Source organism: Gopherus evgoodei, chromosome 10 (genome assembly GCF_007399415.2).
Source record: "Gopherus evgoodei ecotype Sinaloan lineage chromosome 10, rGopEvg1_v1.p, whole genome shotgun sequence".
Classification (NCBI taxonomy): Eukaryota; Metazoa; Chordata; order Testudines; family Testudinidae; genus Gopherus; species Gopherus evgoodei.
Window position 1 is genome coordinate 19766184 of NC_044331.1, and position 19981 is coordinate 19786164.

The window sequence follows — 19981 nt, forward strand, 5'->3', positions numbered from 1 at the left end:
CATGCCACTAAAAGCTACACAGCAAGTGTTTGCTGGACTTTTAGTATTGCCACTAAAGTAAATGGATGTGACTCAAAATTCACACAAAGACCACCAGACCTGATGAGTACCTCCCCAAATAAGAAGGTGCTATTTTAAAACAAAACAAGACAGTTCCTTTTCAAAATAGAATTGTAGTTTAGACAGTGGATAAAGTTTTCATATGTGTCTAACTGATGTAGAAGCCTAGGGCTTATCTTCACATATAGCACTGCAGCTGTGCTGTTGTAGCACTTAAGTGAAGATGCTTCTATGCTGACAGGAGACCTTTGCCTGTCGGCATAGTTAATCCACCTCCCCAAAAGGCGATAGCTATGTCAATGGGACAAGCTCTCCTGCCAACATAGCACTGTCTACATGGAGGAATATATTAACTATGTCGCTCAGGGGGGGTGGATTTTTCACACCCTTGACCAATGCAGTTTTACGTAGATATAGTTCTGTAGTGTAGATCCATGAGACTTAGACGAGGAGTTAGGTTCACAAGTCACTTGTGCACTTTTGAAAATTTTACCATGTATCACTATTAATATTGTCAATAGTACTAGTTTTATTTTAAAAAGACACAAGGAACAAAGAAATTACTCAAATTACTTCTTAAAAAGACAATTTATTGAAAACATTCTTAATGTGATCATTTAAAATTGCACGGGAGAGGGCTGTTGTCAGTATTCATACAATGAAAAAAGTTAAAGCACAATTTTATATTAAGTAATGCTAGTAAGGCTCTTAGTGTAAAAAAAAGTCCAAGTATTAAACCACCAAAACTCCTTAAAACAAATTGAAAATACATGTTCTCTTGAACTAGTCATACAATAAGTTTCAGTAGCTGACACTAACTAGTACATCGAACTTTAATCTCATTGATTTTTTCCCTAAATCAAGCACAAGCGTTCAAAGAAAAAAACTGTTAGTTTACATCCCGTGTGTGTGAAACCTCAGAGAATAGTAATTAGGCCTTGAGCGATACAAACCTCTCACAGCAAGCTGCTGAACACATTGTTAAACAAGCTGCCAAACGGCTCCTTAATTTACACTAGATTGGTTATCAAGTAGTTTTGGAAGTTTAACATAAAATTAGATAGAAATTCCTCCAGAGGGAAAAACACAGGGTAATTTTACATGGGTTTATGAAGCCTTTAAAGTTTGAAAGTACAGCAAAACACCAAGTTTTGATCTTAGTTTCTTATGAAATTTTCAGATACTTCTCTCTCCTTACCACTCCATTCATTACAGCAACTTAGCAGTTTGCACTAGAAAGTAAAGTAAAAAGACGTCTTACCCTATTTTTCTGTACAGAATTTTGTAATCTGATTTCAGATTACCTCAACGTTTACTGTAATGCTATTAAGCACTGAGGTATTTCCAATGCCTGAAATTGACTGTAATAACTAGAGTCTACTGAAGAGGTATTGGATAGCTCAGAAAAATCGATAATGGGATATGACAGCATTTCAACTTGATATAGCCTGGGTATGTTTAGCTCAGGATAGTAGGAAGTGACCACGATCACCATCTGAAAGCAGTTTTGTGGCCATGGTAGTTTCAGTGCAGTTACAACCAAATAAAGTGGCTAAATCACCCACATCAGCTGGCATACATGTTGTCAGTCTCTACAAAAAGGTCAATGATTGACTGAGCTGTGGAGACTAAGTGAGATGTTCCTGGGAAGCCGGCATTGCCATTGCTCGTGTTGAGTCTGCTGTTGAATTGCCGTTTCTAGGGATCTCACTCTGGCACTTACTGTAAGAACTTAATTCACTTACAAAAAAGGAAGAAGCTTTGTATTTAAATGGCTTCCTGAAATTAGCAGTGGGTCAACTTCAGTGGTTTGCAGTTGTAGGCTTCTGCAAGCCTCTTTGGTCAAAAAGTGTTAGCATAACTGCTGTATCGTATTATGGGCCTAATCCCTCAGTATCTCCTCCATTTGCAGTTTCCAAAAGAAAATCAAGTGTTAACAAAATCAAACTCTCCTAAATGTGAAGTAATGATTTAGCTCACTTTCCTTTTTAATTTTTTTATAACATATCAATAAAACAAGACAGAAATTAAGATTAAGTGACAAATTAAAACACATGCTTTGGCCTTAACTAAGGATTACAGTGACTTTTACTTATTTTGTATAGCATCAACTACAAATAACTCTTAAAACTTCCTCTCCAAAACTTCAGGATTGGGTGGGTCCAAATCTAGAGGATTCTTCTTCCTTTATAGGAGCCTGATCCTACACCCATTGAAGTCCACAGCTGCAAGAACAAGGTCTGGGGTTCTAGGGCAAGTTGCCAGGCCAGAGATTCAAAGCAGTCAAGAATTCCAGAGGTTTTTTTTTTTTTTTTCCTAATTAAAGAAATTCTAGGAAAAAAGAAACTGGAAGTTTGTGTGGTTAACTACTATGGGGCTGTATATAGATTTCTAGGCAATTGAGTAACGCAACCAAAGCATCAAGTTTAGTTTAAATTATATATTGTAGTTCTATTTTCACTGCTGACTGACGGGCCAATGTGGGGCAGAAAATAAAAGCAAGTTGAGTTGCACCATATCCACCTTTATGGCTTATGCCATATAGTTTATATATACAGACCTAAATCAGACAGTTGCGCTACTATTTTATAATCTAATGAACATAATCTCTGCATTCAGAAGTTTGAGAGAAGTCCTGTGAAGGGAACTTCTAATTTCTAGTAGTGCAAGCCAACCAATTTTAAGCAAATATCAGTCAGAAAGTCATTTTATACCCGATGGAGTTGGGGGCAAGATATACTTGTATAAAAATATATTGTATATAACACATTTAGAAAATTGCATAGACAATATTTTTATTTAAAGTGATATAAGGCACAGGTTTACTAAATATATTGTCTGTTAAAAAAGGAAATCTATTTTAATCACTTCGATATAATGTAATTAATAGTACCCTTTCCATAAAAATATGTGCAAGTGTAAAAAAGACAATGTTCATCTGGAACATGAAATACTCTAGCGTAAATGTTAAATCAGTCAATTTTCTAAAGTTTATTTGTATAAAATCTGAATACCACTATTTTAGATCACACTCTTCGGTGTTATTGTTCTCCAGACTGTTCATTGGTGGTCGTAGTGCTTTCTTCATTCGCTGTATAATCTAGATGTTCCATCATCTAGGCAGAAACAAGATTATTCTTTTTAAAATACTAAACTTCTCATTGGTCCAAACTTTTCATCTAGTTAAGCGAAATTTAATTAAGTAAGGATTAGCATGGAGTTAAGCAGCATATAGTGAGAAAATTCTCTACACAAGACTGAAAAGGAAATATCTAAGCTTATTTTAATTAATTAACATTTTGCACTATGACAATGCTTTTCATCTAAGGATCTCAAAGTACTCTATAGGAAATTAATTAAAAGCCTCAGAACACCTCTATGAGGTAGAGAAACAGCCATTAAAAAAAATTAACAGTTGTATAAGCAGACCAGAGAGGCGAAGCAAATTGTTCAAGGTCACAGTGTCACTGTAAGAACTGGAAACAGAATTCAAGTGTCTTATTTAATATTTAAACTTTGCAAAATCCTTTCCGAAGAGAAAGTTGTTTTTATTTGCAATGAAGCCAGAGTCCAATTTACAACTATGGTATATAACCTATCATTTAAATCAGCTTCTGTATCATATGAGTGCAAGATAGCTAATGTGACGCCAATTTTTAAAAAAGGCTCCAGACTATACAAAATTACTAAAGATAGTTATGTTCAAAGTAGACTGCAAAGAATTACAAAGGGATCTCACAAGACTGGGTGACTGGGCAACAAAACAGCAGATGAAATTCAGTGTTGATAAATGCAAAGTAATGCACACTGAAAACAATCTGAAATATACACACAAAATGATAGTGTCTAAATTAGCTGTTATCACTTATGAAAGATCTTGGAGTCATCTGAATAGTTGTCTGAAAACATCCACTCAATGTGCAGTGGCAGTCAAAAAAGCTAACAGAATATTTGGAATGATTAGGAAAGGGACAGATAAGACAGAAAATATCATAATGCCTCTATATAAATCCAGGGTACACCAATATCTTGAATACTGCCTGCAGATCTAGTCACCCCATCTCAAAAAAAAAAATAATATTGGAACTGAAAAAGGTACAGAGAAGGGCAACAAAATTATTCGGGGTATGGAACAGCTTCCCTGTGAGGAGAGTTTAAAAACAATAGGACTTTTCAGCTTGGAAAAGCGATAAATAAGAGGGGATATGACATAGGTCTGTACAATTGTGATTGGCGTGGAGAAAGTCAATAAGTAAATGTTATTTACTCCTTCACATAACAAAAGAACTAGGGATCACCCAATGAAATTAATAGGCAGCAGGTTAAAAACAAACAAAAGCAAGTATTTCTCACACAACACACAGTCAACTTGTGGCCAAAGCTATAACTGGGTTCAAAAAAGAACAAGATAAGTTCCTGGAGGATAGATCCATTAATGGCTATTAGCCATGATGGGTAGGGATGAAAACCATAATCCAAGTGTCCTTAGTGTTTGCCAGAAGCTGGGAATGGAAGGCGGGGTGGATCACTTGATGACTGCCAGTTCTGTTCATTCCCTTTGAAGCACCTGGCACTGACCTCTGTCAGAAGAAAGGAAACTGTGCTAGGTGGACCACTGGTCTGACCTAGTATACCCTCTCTTATGTTCTTACATTGTTCTACCATTCTAATTATTCCAGTTACATATTATTTGTCCTCCATAGCCAGCTCCTGCCTGTTTTTGAATCCTTTGTACAATTCTTCAGCTTTACAATAAACAAATCTCTTACCTACAGAAAACAATTACATAAACATAACTATGGTTCATATTTGTCAAGCCTAGAGTAACTGATTAAGATCACCTATGTATTTAGGTACTGGGGAAAAAATTAACTGATTTAATTCAAAATCCACAGATTTCTGTTTTGTGATGGAAAGTAATTTTCAAATTGGGATGTTAAAAACAAAGCTGGATTTTTTGTGCCAATTACCACTGATAAATAATAAGCAAGGAATAACAAAGGTATAATTCCATGATTCTACAGCTGGAAAATCCAGTGTCTGACAAATCAGCCAAAGCCAAAACAAAACCCCTCCCAGGTGTGTCTACACAAATCAAGCATTGGAATCTACGTTCAAAATGGTGGAAAAAAGTGTTTTAGTCCCTCATCGGAAGCACTACCACATCACTCTGATAACGGTGCATATCCTCCTCTATCCCACTTAGTCCAAGATCATACATGCAACACTGAGTTGGAAAAGAACTTGTTATGAACTGTTAAAAAAATCCTACTAAACAGGCCAGTATTAAATTATTGGAGCAATTCAAAATCCCCTGAATACACACACCTCTCACATCTGCCAAGAGCCAAATGAAGGATACAGAATGAATGGGAGTATTGCAGACTGCTTAAAATGACAGGTAATTAATTTCTTCAGAATAAAAATGTTCTATAAACTCCATTTCAGGATCCGTATTATATCTTATATACTATACATGTGATGTGGTATAAATATTTTGCCTCATGTTTTCAGGATGGCTGCACTACTCATGACCATGTATTTTGTAAGTTATGTTTTATAGAAACTATTTTTGAAATGTTTTGGTTAGCTAAACAACGGTTATTGCAGTTCTTTTTCAAATCTCTCCAATCCGTAAATAAGGGTGCTGACGTTACCATGGGTCCCCTAATGAGTAGACACTGGAGAAGAGACAAATGCAGGGCTGGCTCCAGCTTTTTTGTCACCCCATGCGGTGAAGAAAAAAATGAAAAACCCAATTGAGCTGCCACCGAAGTGCTATCAAAGAGGAAAAGAGAGAGTGAAGAGCCTGCTGCCGAAGACTCAGGCGGAGCGATTGAGGTGCCACCGAGGTGCCGCCAAAGAGGAAGTGAGGGACTGAAGGACTTGTCACCGAATTGCCACCTCAGACAAATGATAAATATATTTGAAAACATAAGCTACTTAATATAGCTCTTCCATATGTAAGTGTGACAGCTTTACGGTACACCCAACAGAGCAGATGACACAGGCAAATGCTGGATAAAGTGTTTGAAAGAGAAATTGAGCAGCGTGCAAAAGGTCTAGAGGGTGAAACTGTTAACCTGAGTCTTGATGGGTGGAGCAATGTCCACAATGATCCTGTTGTATGTGCTTGTGTGACAACAGAAGAAGGGAATGTCTTCCTTACAGAAACAATTGATACATCAGGAAATGCACACACAGCAGAATACTTACAAAAAGTAGCAGTAAAAGGTATAACAAACTGTGGGAAAAAATTCAAACGTCCTATACACAGCTTGGTCACAGACAATGCTGCAAATGTATCCAAGATGAGAACAAATTACTTAGAAGAGAGTCTCAAGTTAATAACATACGCTTGCAGTGCTCATTTGATGCACCTCCTAGTCAAAGACTTCAGTGTTCCAGAAATAAAGGCTAATGATGTTGAAACTGCAAAATACTTCCATAAGAACCACTTTGCAGCAGCTGCTCTGAAAAAAGTGGGAGGAACCAAGTTAACTCTTCCACAAGACATGCAAAGGAACTCAGTAGTGGACTGTTCTGAGCACTATATCAAGAACTGCCCTAATACGATGACAGTTTGTGAACAAAATTGTGAAAAAAATAGATGGCACTGTCACAGCTGAAGTTCTCAACATTGGGCTTAAGAGAAATGTTGAACACACGCTGAGTACCCTGAAGTCTATTTCTGTAGCCTTGAACAGAATGCAGGGAAACAGCTGTTTTATTGCTGATGCTGTTGAAATTTGGAAGGAACTGAGTGAGATCTTAAAGAGAGAAATATGCAATGACAGAGTTAATTACAAGCATTAAAAATTATATGGAACAAGCACTATCTCCAGTTCATTTCTTGCAAATATTCTCAATACTCGGTACCAGGCTCAAACCTTAACTGCTGAAGAGGAGGAGCTGGCTATGGCATGGACATCCAGCAATCATCCCTCCATAATGCCAACTATAATACACTTCAGCGATAAGGGTGAACCATTCAAGAAATATATGTCTGCTGATAATGTTTTAAAAGAAAGTCATACCAGTGAACTGGTGGAAGTCACTTAAGCACTTGGATTCAGAGACTGTTGAAGTGATAAGCTCACTTAATAGCAGTAGCTTCTGCCGGTCTAGAAAGAATATTTTCTTTCTTTAGACTAATTCATTCCAAATTGAGAAATTGCTTGGGACATGAAAAAGCAGGAAAGTTTCTTTTTCTTTTCCAAGTTATAAACAAACAGGAAAATGAAGACGACTGAGTTAGCTGCAGAAGCCAATATTTTAAGTTACTCGTGTTGACCTGGCTGACACAGTTTATTTAATTTTGGTGTTTTTTTTTTAATATTTCATTTAACTATTTTAGTTAACAATGTTAACAAAAACAAACTTGATTTTAAAAAAAATTGAACGTTTAACTACATTCAAAAATTCATATAATATTTTAACAAAACAAGCATATGTTTGCTGTTGAAGAAAAAAAAACAATACATAACAATTTGAATTTCTGTCTGGTGATTTTCTCCTAATACAACATGGCAAGAAAATCCTCCAAATATAAATGATTAACCTGTTGAATTGAAAATTGTTCACCTCCCAATGACTTCATAAATATCTGCTTCAATTACCTTTGGTAAATGAAATAACCAAACAATGATTCATTTTCTGATATAGCTGTAAAACTGAAAAGTTATCAAAATAAATCACTTTAAAAATGTATACTGTGTACCTTCTAAAAGTGAAACCTACATCTATCTCTGAGTTGTGAAGAATATGTATTAAGATTATAACAACCAACAAGAATGCACTTTTATGTAGAAATCCATGATTAAAACGACTCTTCCTGACTAGTGATTTAAATCAAACCCACCCTGGTCACAACACTTGTTTCTTGCTCTGAGAGGTCCTCAGATATCAAACCTTAAGATAATGACATTTTGTACATGGAAAAACTCAATTAGGTAGTTTTTAAAATGTATTATAATTTTCTTCTGTTTCTGGGTTTTGTGCAGTAACTCAGGAAACCTGGCTTTAATAAGTGGAACGTTAAAGTGCCAACTAAAAGTATGATAAAATCTCTAAAATAATTCTGTCTATGTGGCATATACAGAATATGTAATAGTATGGTGAGGATAAAGATTTTTCTGACATCTGTTTCAGATGACCAGCTAACTCGCCTCTGAACAAGTCAGTCCATCCCAAACTCATACCAATTAAAACAAAAAAAACCTCCAACCTTGCACTGCATCTCACATGTACATTTTATATGTAGACATATACACCATAATGCTAAAGCCTGATGATATTACAAGAAACTACTGCTAGTTAATCAAATCCTTATCTTGCAATTATGACCCCGTGTGATTTAAGTTACAGAACTAATAAAACGCATACATTGTGGAACATGTCATGTTATTCATATACTTGTTTATCAATATCCAGTATAACAGATAGATCGGTGAGGAAAGGTCTCTACACAAGCCAATGACTTATGTTTAGAGGTTGGGAAAAATCTGAAGATAGAAAAACAATGATCTAAGTGTCTCAGACATTTATAGTTTTAATATTGCATTATTTTTTGCTCCAGTGGGAGAACTTTTACTTTAAATTTTTTTTTAAAAGTAACTTTAAAAACACCAAGAACAATTTTATAGGCTCTGCTAATACAAGCACAGTAACAGGTTATGGAAAAATATTTGGATTAAAACAATAATTGGTGATAAATATCAGACCAAAAAAGAACACATTTACCACTTGGGCTACACCACTGGCCCACCTGCGAAATATAAGCAATCCAAAAAACCCAATTCATTTTTTAAAAAGCTGTGCAACTTTACACAGAATTGCTGTACACTTAAAAAAATGAGTAATTTACTTTTCCAAGTAAATCATATATTATAGTGAGTCATGAACGCTTTTCCTGTGTGCAATGATTCATTAAAATTCCCAGCAGAATACACCTTAAAAGGTCAGAATCTGAAAGTAGGGTTGCGTCATTGAGCCCAGTGAGATGTATACGGTCATGCTCATTTCTAAAGACTTGAGCCTCAAAAACTCTCTCAATGTAACAAAGGAGGAATTTCACAAGAGCAGTTGAAAATTCATGCTGATAACACTGTCCAAAAAATAAGAAGAATAAGAATTGTACTCTTGTGGCGAGTGGAGGGAGAAGAAAAGAGGGTGAAGAAAGTGAGTTTAAAGGTTACAAATCAGACTGCCTGTCCCATTTTAATTTGCATTTTAAGACTTCTGCCTATTTACTAAACACACACACAGTTTAACAATATAAGTAATCTTGGCTGATTCTTTATTTCTGTGAAATTTGATCTGATTATTAATGTTGCTTAAGCAAGTTCTGTATTTAATTTCATGTCTCTCTTTTCAGAGGGACGAAGAAGATCAGGGTTCAAAACACTGCATTTGCCCAATAGTGTGCAGTCCCCCTTCAGAGTTAGTTCAGACTAAGCAAATAAGAATCAGGATTTTTTTACAAAGCATAATAATGAGGAGACTGTGGATAGTATTCCAGTACAAGACCACTACATCTGCATTCTAAAAATCCCCATGAAATTTGATTGGAGAAGGTATATTTCTCACACTGCAATCCTTTTCAAAAAAGATACAACAAAAAAAGTAAACAGAGCAAAAGCAATTAATTTACATTATGTAGTCAGGCATGCATTTTTAGCATTACATCTGGAGTTGTAGCCAAAGTTATCATCATTAATGTTAGCCAAGAGCTGTGTGTGTGTGTGTGTGTGAAGTCACGTGTTATTCCAGATACTGTACACAAAGATACTCATCTCAGGCTGTGGAATACCACTGCTCAATCATCCCCCTGTAAGCTTTGAAAAGAAGTGTAACAAAGAAGAGGAGGGTACTGTGTTAAACCATGGTAGTCACAGGGAGATCTAAGTCAAGGAAGGCAGCACAATACATGGCTGGACATGGAAGCTATTAACTAGTAATGACTATGAAATAATAGTCACACACAGACAGTATACAAGATTATATGAGGCACTGAGCCAGATGGAAATATCAGCGGGGTACCACACAGTAAGGATAGCAAGCAGTGTAATCAAACACCAATCCAGCGACTCTCATGGCATCCATGGAGATCTGGTGTACTGAGTAGTAGTGAGATACACACGGCCTTTCCACTCTTATGAAACATGCTTCCACTTGCTCTCAGCCTGCATGTGCCCTGAATTTGGACAAAGTTCTAACAATATTCTCAGGAAAAATGTAATGCCTAGAAAGCATAACTCCTCTTGTAATATGTCTTCAATGATAACATTTTACATATTAGAATTTTTAAAACATTCTCACCCTCTGTCAAAAAAGGAATACTTTAATTTTGACAAAGGATGGGAGTTGTTAGGGGAAAGCCCACAGAAGGGCATCCTTCAGTTAGTTCCATGACATGTTTTTATTGCTTTGGCAATGCAGTGGAAAGTGGCGGCTGCTGCTGCTGCTGCCACCACCATTACCCCACCTGAGTAAAAGGTAGCTAAGTTCCTGAAGAAAATGTGTACAATTTGTTTTGGGGAAAAACAAAAACAAAAAGTCTTTAGTAATACTCATTTTTAATGCAGTTATTAGTTTGCCTGATTATTCAAATTCCACATTAAAGGCTGAAATCTTCGTGACTCTCATATTTCTTAAAGTATGTAATCAGAAGTTCTCATCTGCCTTATATTTTAAATGAATTATATCCAAAAATGGAAGGAAAGCAGATGCAAAGAATTGAAAAATAGAAAGCAAAAGAAAAGAACGGATGAGCAGATTAATACAAATTGCACTAAAAGAAGACTATATCACACCTTGTAGCAAAGGCTTCCTGGAGGAGTCCAACACCTAAATGAAATTCACTCCATTACTACAGTCATACACAACAGGAATGTTTCAAGACAAATTAACAACAAAGAATTATTCAGTGATAACAGCATCTAGAAAACCAGAGCTATTGTGTCAAATGACTAAGTATAGCTTACATTATACATTAATGACAAGATACTAGGCATCTTCTAAGGTCCTTTTGCCCTGTTGAAACAGCACAAAGGAACATTAAACTAGCTATAAAAGGGATATTGATGATTTTCTCAGTGTGGGAGAATCCTCATGGGCATAAAGCGTGTGCAGCAAGTATATCGGGGTCCCCCTCCATCCCAGTAAGGACTACTCCAGCTAATGTATTCCAATGCTAGAGGCCTCAAGAGAAGGTTAGCTGAAAGATGGTTGTAAACACAGCTTTCCTCCAGCTGCACTGAGCATTAGCACTGAAGATTTGGCCCCAATATATTTTTAAAATACAAGTATGTAAAGAAACCATTGCTAGTTCAAAAACAGAATATTCATATACTGCAGGAAGTTAAACTATGCGATAAAGATCTGAGATATACAGGATTCTCTGAATCTGAAGATGCATTGAATAAGATCCTCTGAAAAAAATAAATTGGATGAAACAAAGGCAAAGAAATCCTAAAACTGTACAGAAGAAATTGAGTAAATGCCTCATTAAGATCACATAGAATGTTTGAATTTCAGCCAAATCTCCAGTAAGTAAATCAAACTTTTGTGTGTGCCAAACTTTGACCCAATAATAGGGCCAAGTTCAGAGCGGTTTTCATCCTTAAAAACAAACAAAAACAAACCCCACAGTTGAAAAAGCACATAAAATAACTACGATGGCAACATAAACCTTCCAAATATGAATTTTGTTAGAGGAAATGTAAGAAAAAATTTTGGTAGCTAAAAAACTAGAAGTTTTTAGACCAAACATACTAACAACTTAAGCAAGGAACATATATGTTCTCTTGGAATGAAGTTAACTATAACTCTCTACTCCCAGAAGCAACCTGTGCAATTGGGCTTTGTACAAGAAATTCCACCGTAGGGGGGAGAGCAAGTACATACATAAGTATCTATTCAGGCTGGCCATGCAGTTTCTCCATAGCCTATTTCAGCCTATACATTGGAGTACTGAGCAAAATCCCACCACACCATCATGAGGCACTTCTACACACTGGATTTATGTGAGGAGATGTTACTCCTTCCCTCCCCCCAAGTGCCTGCAATACACACACCACGTTAAATGAAGCTAGTGTAGAATTATTGCTCTCTACATTGCAGACAGGCAATGTAGAGCTTACATGGCATGGAGGTAACCTCTCTACATCTGGATGAGTGTCATCCTATATTAGCAACAAAAACAAAAAATTTCTTCCTGCTTACCTTAACACAGCTATCTGAAAGTTAAGAGCAACTTCTCTCACCATAAATCAATTGTTCTTGAAAACAGTGGTCCATATTCTGGCCAGAGCTATCATACAACTCAGTGGCAGGACATACAAAGATGGCTTTAAGACACCTTTAAGTTCTCCCAGTATTCTTGGATGGTCCTACCGCTGAGCCAGTTCCCAGAATAAATCAGAGTAACATCAAGGCTCTTTTTATATATGCTAGCTGCCAACAGCTCCCAAGATTGCTGGGTCATAGACATATTCTCACCACTCAAGAAAGAATCAGTTTAGGCAGGGGAAATCCTCAAAGTGCCAGTTACAACTGCTTTGTGCTGACACAGTAAAAAAAGTTTTTTGACTGTAATTGATATTTCTAAGCCTCTAGTCACAAATGGTCACTTTGTTGCAGAATGGCATTTGTGATCATGACAGCATAAGACCAATGCAGAAAACATTAGAAATTAGTTTCTTAACTACTGGTCAACTCTAATGTGCTTCCAATTTTTTTTCAAGTGTATTCTAATATGAAACTATTGCAGCCTGGAAACTGGTTTCCAATTTAACATTTGGGTGCCATATTCAGTGTTCCAAATGATAACACTTTGCATCAATATGATGGTTCAGAGATACTGAAGATAATACACATTCTGGCACAATTCCTATTGTATTCATGTGAAAAATGTCATCTGTTTTGATTTTTCATATTACTGGATTGAGCCAAATATCTGTATTTTCGTTTAAATCTTGTTCTATCAAGTTGACTTACAGACTAAAATATATAATTTTTTAAGAAATGCAATAAGCACTACTGATACAGACGTAAAGTGACTGGCTACTAATATATACTACATACTTATTTAAGGAAGAATACACACAAAGTTACAAACCTGTTTTGACTATAGAACACATTCACATTTACCTGATAGCTGCTACCTTGCCAAAACTTCTTCATCTCCTTGCGTCTCCAGGCAACAAGTGAGCTGGTAATGATGTACATGGTACCAAATAGAGAAGGGCTGGCTGTCCCATCTTCATCAGTGCCAGAACAACAAAAGTCAACACCATGCCAACAGCATAAGCTATTAAAAAAATTCAGGACAGCTACTGAATAGTATACAGCACTACATCACTCAATGTATTTCAGATATCCTTTGCATACAGGACTAATACTATAGCTATTACAGTATTTTCCATTTAATTATGTAAATGTGCAAAAATAGTAATTTCAGTGTGCTTTAAATATTCACGTTTTCAAGAGTACTGATTTCTAACAACGCAACTCAGATACAGACAAGTAAAACAAACTAGAAATTAAAGTATTAACAGTATTCCCTTTTGTAAAATTTAAAAAAATGATCTAGTAATCTCACAAAACAGCTTACAGAAAAACACACTTTGCCAAAATAATGTATTAAATTATTTACCTATAGTGCAGGAAACATAATATACAGAAGACGATCTTGTCTGAATATCAAATCTTCGACAATAGGCAACCAGGAGACCTAAAGAGAGAATATGGAGAAAGTATTTATTGGAAGAAGTTTAAGTTGCCATAACAAATTTACATTCATACTTCCCATTATAGCAACAATATGGAAGAAAACAGTTAACTATAAAATTGCAAGTTAAATACTGTGGACAGCTAGAACACAATTAGTTTTATTTGAGAAACCTTAGGCCAGGTCTATACTTAAAAACTTACATCAACATAGCTACTGTGCTCAGGGGTGTGAAAAATCCACACCGTAGCTATGCCGACCTAACCCCAGAGCAGACACAGTTAGTTCCACAGAAGAATGCTTTTGTTGACCTAGCTACTGTTGCTCAGAAAACCCCCTTCCTTCACTGTACTCTGCATCAACTGTACAGAATCACAGTGGCATGGCTATGCTGCTATAGCACTCTCAGTGTAGACATGACTCTAGAATAAGCCTGTCTCCAAAGTCAATATGTCCATTTAAATGAGTTAATGTGCTTTGCAACTAATTAAATATAAACGACAGATCTGCACTACACAGTGGTAACCAACACCCAATACTTAGCACGTATGCAGTGCCTTCCATCAAAGATTCTCAACACACTTTAATTAAATTTTGCCTCAGTACAGGAGAGAAAAATTAAAAACACTCATATTTTACAGATGAGAAAGTCAGACAGAAGTTAAGTGATTTGCCCAAGGTCTCTAAGAAAGTCTATGGTGGAGCCAGGTGTAGCACTCAGGTTTTCACAAGATAAGCCTTCTAATCTTTTGTAAAGTGCTGTGAGATCTATTGATGAAGAAAGCTAATTACTATTATGATGTTGATTAAAAGGCAAATATATTTTCTCCTTCTATGAACACTGTAGAAATAATTTGGTTATGTAGTATACATTGCTCTTTTAAAATGAGGATTTTGATTGTACCATACATCATAGAATTAGAAATTAAGTGATGATAATCCTTTGCTATGTTACATTTCCTGTAAAACCCAACTTGATTTAAAAATCACTGATCCTGATTATTATTATATTAATGGCACTATATTCTACAAATACAAGTGCCATAAAATAAATTTATATGAAAGCAGATTGTTTAAATTTAAACAATTGTACTTAGACTACAGACTATTATAAAAATACAGATTGTTTTACAATGCATTTTATAGATCAAAAGCTAGAAATCAGTATTTAACTCTGGAGTAGGCCTGAAATATAGAAAATCCACTTTGAGAATCAGGTTATTATGAAAAAGGTTCACAGATAATTTTGTTTATAGTTGACAAAAACATTTCTTTACCTGGTACAATGATGTCTCCGAAACCCAGTAGTGAAAACGGCATTCCACATATCGTCAGTGCAGAGTATTCAAGTCTAGGTACCCTAATAACGACTGGTAACTGTAAAACAATATTTTTAAATCCCACATGAATTCAATCTAAATCACATTTTTTTTGAAAGAAATATTAAATATTAGAACTACTTATTCATCTAGTTTCTGAAAACATCAAATTAGGAAGAACCTAAATTAAGAAAACAGGAACCAACAAACTGAGTGTTTAAAATGTGATTTTAAGATTTAGAGTAGAAAAAAATGGATTTGCAATTTTACAGATCATACACATGAAAAAAATTAAGAACAATGTAACCACAAGCAATGGGAATATTAGATATACATTGATATCCTGACTATAAACTATTGACCAACAATGATATCCAGGCCCTGAAGAGGAAAATTTTGACAGTCAGGTTTTCCCCAAAAGAACAGCCTTTTCAGAGGATGCAATTTAAAGTCCAGTGAACATATCTGAAATACAATCCTTACTTTCTCATGGGGAGCTGAGCGTTCAGCAGGGCCTTCCACCAAGTTTCCATCATTCTAGGATCAAACCCAAGTCAACAGGTATTTAATACTTTAACAAAAGTAGCAAAAGCTGGCTATATTTTGTGAGAAAATTATTCCTAAAAGCTACTTGAATTTACTGACTTTCCATAGCTAATTCAGTTAGTGTTATATCTTGCACATATGTATCCATATTGCATTCATAATACAGAATGACTATTCATACCTTTTCACTGTTACCAAAAGGACCAGCTGCAACTTCAACCATTATACTTTCCCCATTCTGAAATTTAAGGTTATTTTTCAATTAGTGATTTAACACTTATTTAAAAATACAGTGTAACACTTCAATATTACACATAGAATTGCTGCTTGCACCTCAACGTCCTCTAATCCTCTTAATGTACTACTGTATGCAGGATTATTTTGTCCAGGATGTCATCCAGCAAACCCATTCAAAATGGAATGCACTGATCCAAAACAGAACTTGTTCAAATTCCAGCAAAGTGCACGGATTAATGAAGTAAAGATTTATGCTTTTGTTTTGTAGAAAAACTGTCAGACCTAAACTGGCTACTATAGTTTGTTTTCTAATGAAAGCAGCTAAAGCTGTTATTTAGCTGAAGAACGTGTCAGCAATCTACTCCTGCCATTGTAGACTCTCTTTCTACTTTGAAATGTGGGCACTTGCAAATAATTTGTGCCACAACATGTTAAAGAATCAACATTCTACAAAGCACCAAAACCTCAACTGATACATAAGGGTCTTAAAGCAAAAGATGGGGTATAGAAATAAGTCAGAATTTAGATAGGATGCAGTAATAAAAAACTGAGAATTTGAAAAACTGCAGGTTGCTGTATGACTGATAGCATTTTTAGAATGTAAACTATAGCAAGTAAAAACAGAGCAGCCTTTTGGGGGCTGTAGCACAAAAGAGATATACAATCCCATTTTTGAAGGATTAACGACCATCCTGAGGCTAGTTTCCCTCTCCCCTGCCCCCTGCCATTATATCAGTGCTCCTTACCTCCTATTCCTACTATAATCCCTTTGGATGTATCTATTACTACTACTACTACTATTACTTACTCCCCACCCCCTAGGCTGTATTTAGCTTGGATCCACCTTATTTTTGTTACACTGTTTCCATCCTTTCCCCTTTGTTTCGAAGTTTAAATGAATGAGACAAACATTCCTGTGCAACCCTTCATTAAGATGTTGGTAGACTGAGAAACGTAGGAGAAATTACTTCACAGATAAACTCCTGTGAGTAACAGACTGGAATGTCTAGAATGGTAGCCATGTCTGGACAATATTTAAATGCATAAATTCAGTGCACAAAATTAAAATGCACCAGCAGGCCTCCATACCACAAATCTTTATCACAACTGTGGACCTACCTTGGTGATAAATGGTGTTATGAAGACGAAAAATACATCGTACAAAAGAAGGAGACCTAGAAGTATCACACATGACTGGCAAAGAGAGAAGGAAACATTAAACACAAGTTTTCAAAGACTGCATGATAATCATAATTACATCAATACTTCCTAAATGCCTCTAGGTTACCTTTAACATTCTCTCATAATATTTATGTAAACATTTTCTATTGGTAGTTTTAGTTTATGATTTATAAGAACATTCTGTTGAGTCCTTTTGCTAACTTTCCTTTTTTCCAAAAAACATTAAACATTATTTTTCATTCTTTAATTTACCTCCGGTTACTAGATTTCTATGTGCATATCAACATGCTTTATTTAGGTAAACTGTTTACTGTACCTTAAAGTTGGGCATTTTCAGTGTTTTAATAAAGTTTAGGCAAAAAGCAACTCCCAAGATATCTTGTAAAATCCAAGCCCACCTACAAATAAAAATGAACTCTTTACATTTTATTTTTCTATATTTCAGAATACTGTAGGTTTGTTTGGTCTTGTTGGAATAAAAACCAAATTCTATAATCTTACAGCAAGATATAACAATGAGAGGAGTCTAGTTTTTATATCTACTTATTGATGTTCATTAATGGAAGACAGTCTTAACCTATAAAAGTCACTTCTAATGTAAGTCTTTTATCTGCTATTATAACAAGTAATACTTAAGACTAATGGAAAAAGGAGCAAAAATCTTCAATTTTGTATATAGTCAGTTTCTTATTTGCCATGCATAAGCAATTAGGCTTCATTCCTGCAACTTCTTGGAAATGAGTAGGCTGCTGTGCCCATGCTGAGCTTCAGTGGAAATCTGCACAGCTGCAGCAGTCAACTCACACAAAAGAAGTTTCAGGATTGGAATCTTAGGGTATGGCTACATTTGGAATTTCGCAGCGCTGCCGGGGCAGCGCTCTGAAGTGTGAGTGTAGTCAGAGCGGCAGCGCTGGGAGAGAGCTCTCCCAGCGCTGCATGTAAACCACATCCCTTACGGGTGTAGCGTGCAGCGCTGGGAGCCATGCTCCCAGCGCTGCTGCCCTGATTACACTGACGCTTTACAGCGCTGTATCTTGCAGCGCTCGGGGGGGGTGTTCTTTCACACCCCAGTTGCTGCGCTGTAAAGTGTGAGTGTAGCCAAGGCCTTAGTAAGTTTCCCCAATTGTGTGGGGAAGAAGAAAGTTTTTAAAAAATGGAAAAATATGATTGTAAGTCCCACAAAAATGGCCAGAGGAACACGGGACCTAGTGCAGTACCCGAAACTACTTTGAACTTATTTTAAGAGTAAATTTCAAGTTCACAGTGTCCATTTAAGGGCCTTAAATCATTGCAATGCCAGGAAGGTGAAGACCTATTTCCTTACTCATACCAAAATTAACTCAGGGATTCCTCATTTCCTACCTCAATTAAGCCACTGAGAAAGCACTAATAGGTAGAATTTGTCTTTATAAACTGCAGCACTGAGCTTGTGTGTAAACAATCCACTCTTCACTATGAAGATTATTTTCAGTAAGTTAGCTGTTAGGAAGCAGCGTTAATGAAAACATGAAGAGACTTATTTCAAGATGGCCCATTTACGCATGAGCAACCTCCTCTGATAGAATGGTCAGACTCCCCTGACCAGCATGCTGTAGAGTATATCAACTGCAAAGATGAACTGGGTGGGAAGATACTGATGAAATAGCTGCCAACGCCCCTCACCCATGTTAGACTAGTAGAGCTATATTTTGTGCCAACCCGTGGTATACCAGCTCCTTTAGCTTTGCTTCACTTCTGACGCTAATATTAGCCTTATAGGTTGTTCTGCACAAGGCTTCAAGTCATCAGGGTCAAGAGACTTGTTTTTAGTCAAGGATGGTAGAAGATGACCTGTCAGTTTAGTCAGTCTTTTCCAAAAAAGTAACATGTTCCTGTTTCTGCATCCTTCTTTCTTCTCCTTCTTTCAGTATTTATTCTTCCGTAGTAAGAAGAATTATGATTTCCCTCACCACTATGAATTTCTTTAATTTTAACTACAAATAACTATATAAACATGAATTGTATAGGTTTGTTTTAATATTACCAGTTCTTTTCATTCATCTGTTTAAGTTTAGTAAAGTTTTATATACACTTTTTAAAAACTAACAATAACAAAAACTTAGAAAGGACACTGTGCTGCAGGATTTTCTATATGGATAACATTTGAGTTGTTGTCATGACACCATTCAAAATTTTCTCCAAAATCATCACATACCTATCTTCATTTCGAAACACTGCCCAAACAACAGCTGTGGCTATGCAGAATCCAGCAAGAAAAATAAGTCTCACTTCAATACTTTTGTTGCAACATGAAATCCTAAAAAATGAAATCGTTAAATTAATTTGTCTTAAATACAAAAAAGGCCTACAATATAACAACAAATAAAATACACAGTTAAATTCAACAGAGGTGCTCACAAGGCACTCTCTCTCTCTGAGGAGTCCTTCATTTTGAAACTCATTCTGCCCACTTGCTCCGCCAGAGTCCAGATTTATTAACTTTGTAATCACAGTGCAAAGCTCTCAACAGCCCAAGAGAAAAGCAAAGGCATGGGTACCTATGGGCAATTCTTTGCTTGTTTTGCTTTTTTAGATTTATGAGACAGGCATCCAGAACACAGCTTGGATGACTTTCGGTATATTATAGAAACTTGGAGAAATAAAAAATAGTTAACAGAACAGTGCAAATGAAGGACTGTTATGGCTTAAAATGTGCATGAAAACATTTTAAAGAGGTTAAAGAGAGAAAATTATAATTAAATGTAGTGCAAATGACACTGGTGGAATAGGAAGAGTATGCAATCAGGCAGATTCATTTACAGGCCACACATGCAGTTCCATGCTCACCACTAATTCCACAGCATGTCTGAAAACAGATGAGTCCATATGACCATAACACACTGCTTGAAAATACATCTCAGATATT

At 35.9% G+C, this 19981-nt stretch overlaps 1 protein-coding gene across 1 annotated transcript in view; it reads right to left on the reverse strand.

Moving 5' to 3' along the window:
* Positions 1–629: 629 nt before the first annotated feature.
* LOC115659173 (signal peptide peptidase-like 2A) overlaps positions 630–19981 on the reverse strand; it is a 41147-nt gene continuing 21795 nt past the window's right edge. Inside the window, 10 exon segments of the mRNA XM_030579032.1 lie at positions 630–3176; positions 10875–10908; positions 13213–13283; positions 13286–13372; positions 13718–13795; positions 15070–15169; positions 15839–15895; positions 17014–17088; positions 17393–17474; positions 19271–19372. Coding sequence (XP_030434892.1) covers positions 3145–3176; positions 10875–10908; positions 13213–13283; positions 13286–13372; positions 13718–13795; positions 15070–15169; positions 15839–15895; positions 17014–17088; positions 17393–17474; positions 19271–19372 — 718 coding nt within the window. The 3' untranslated portion in view covers positions 630–3144.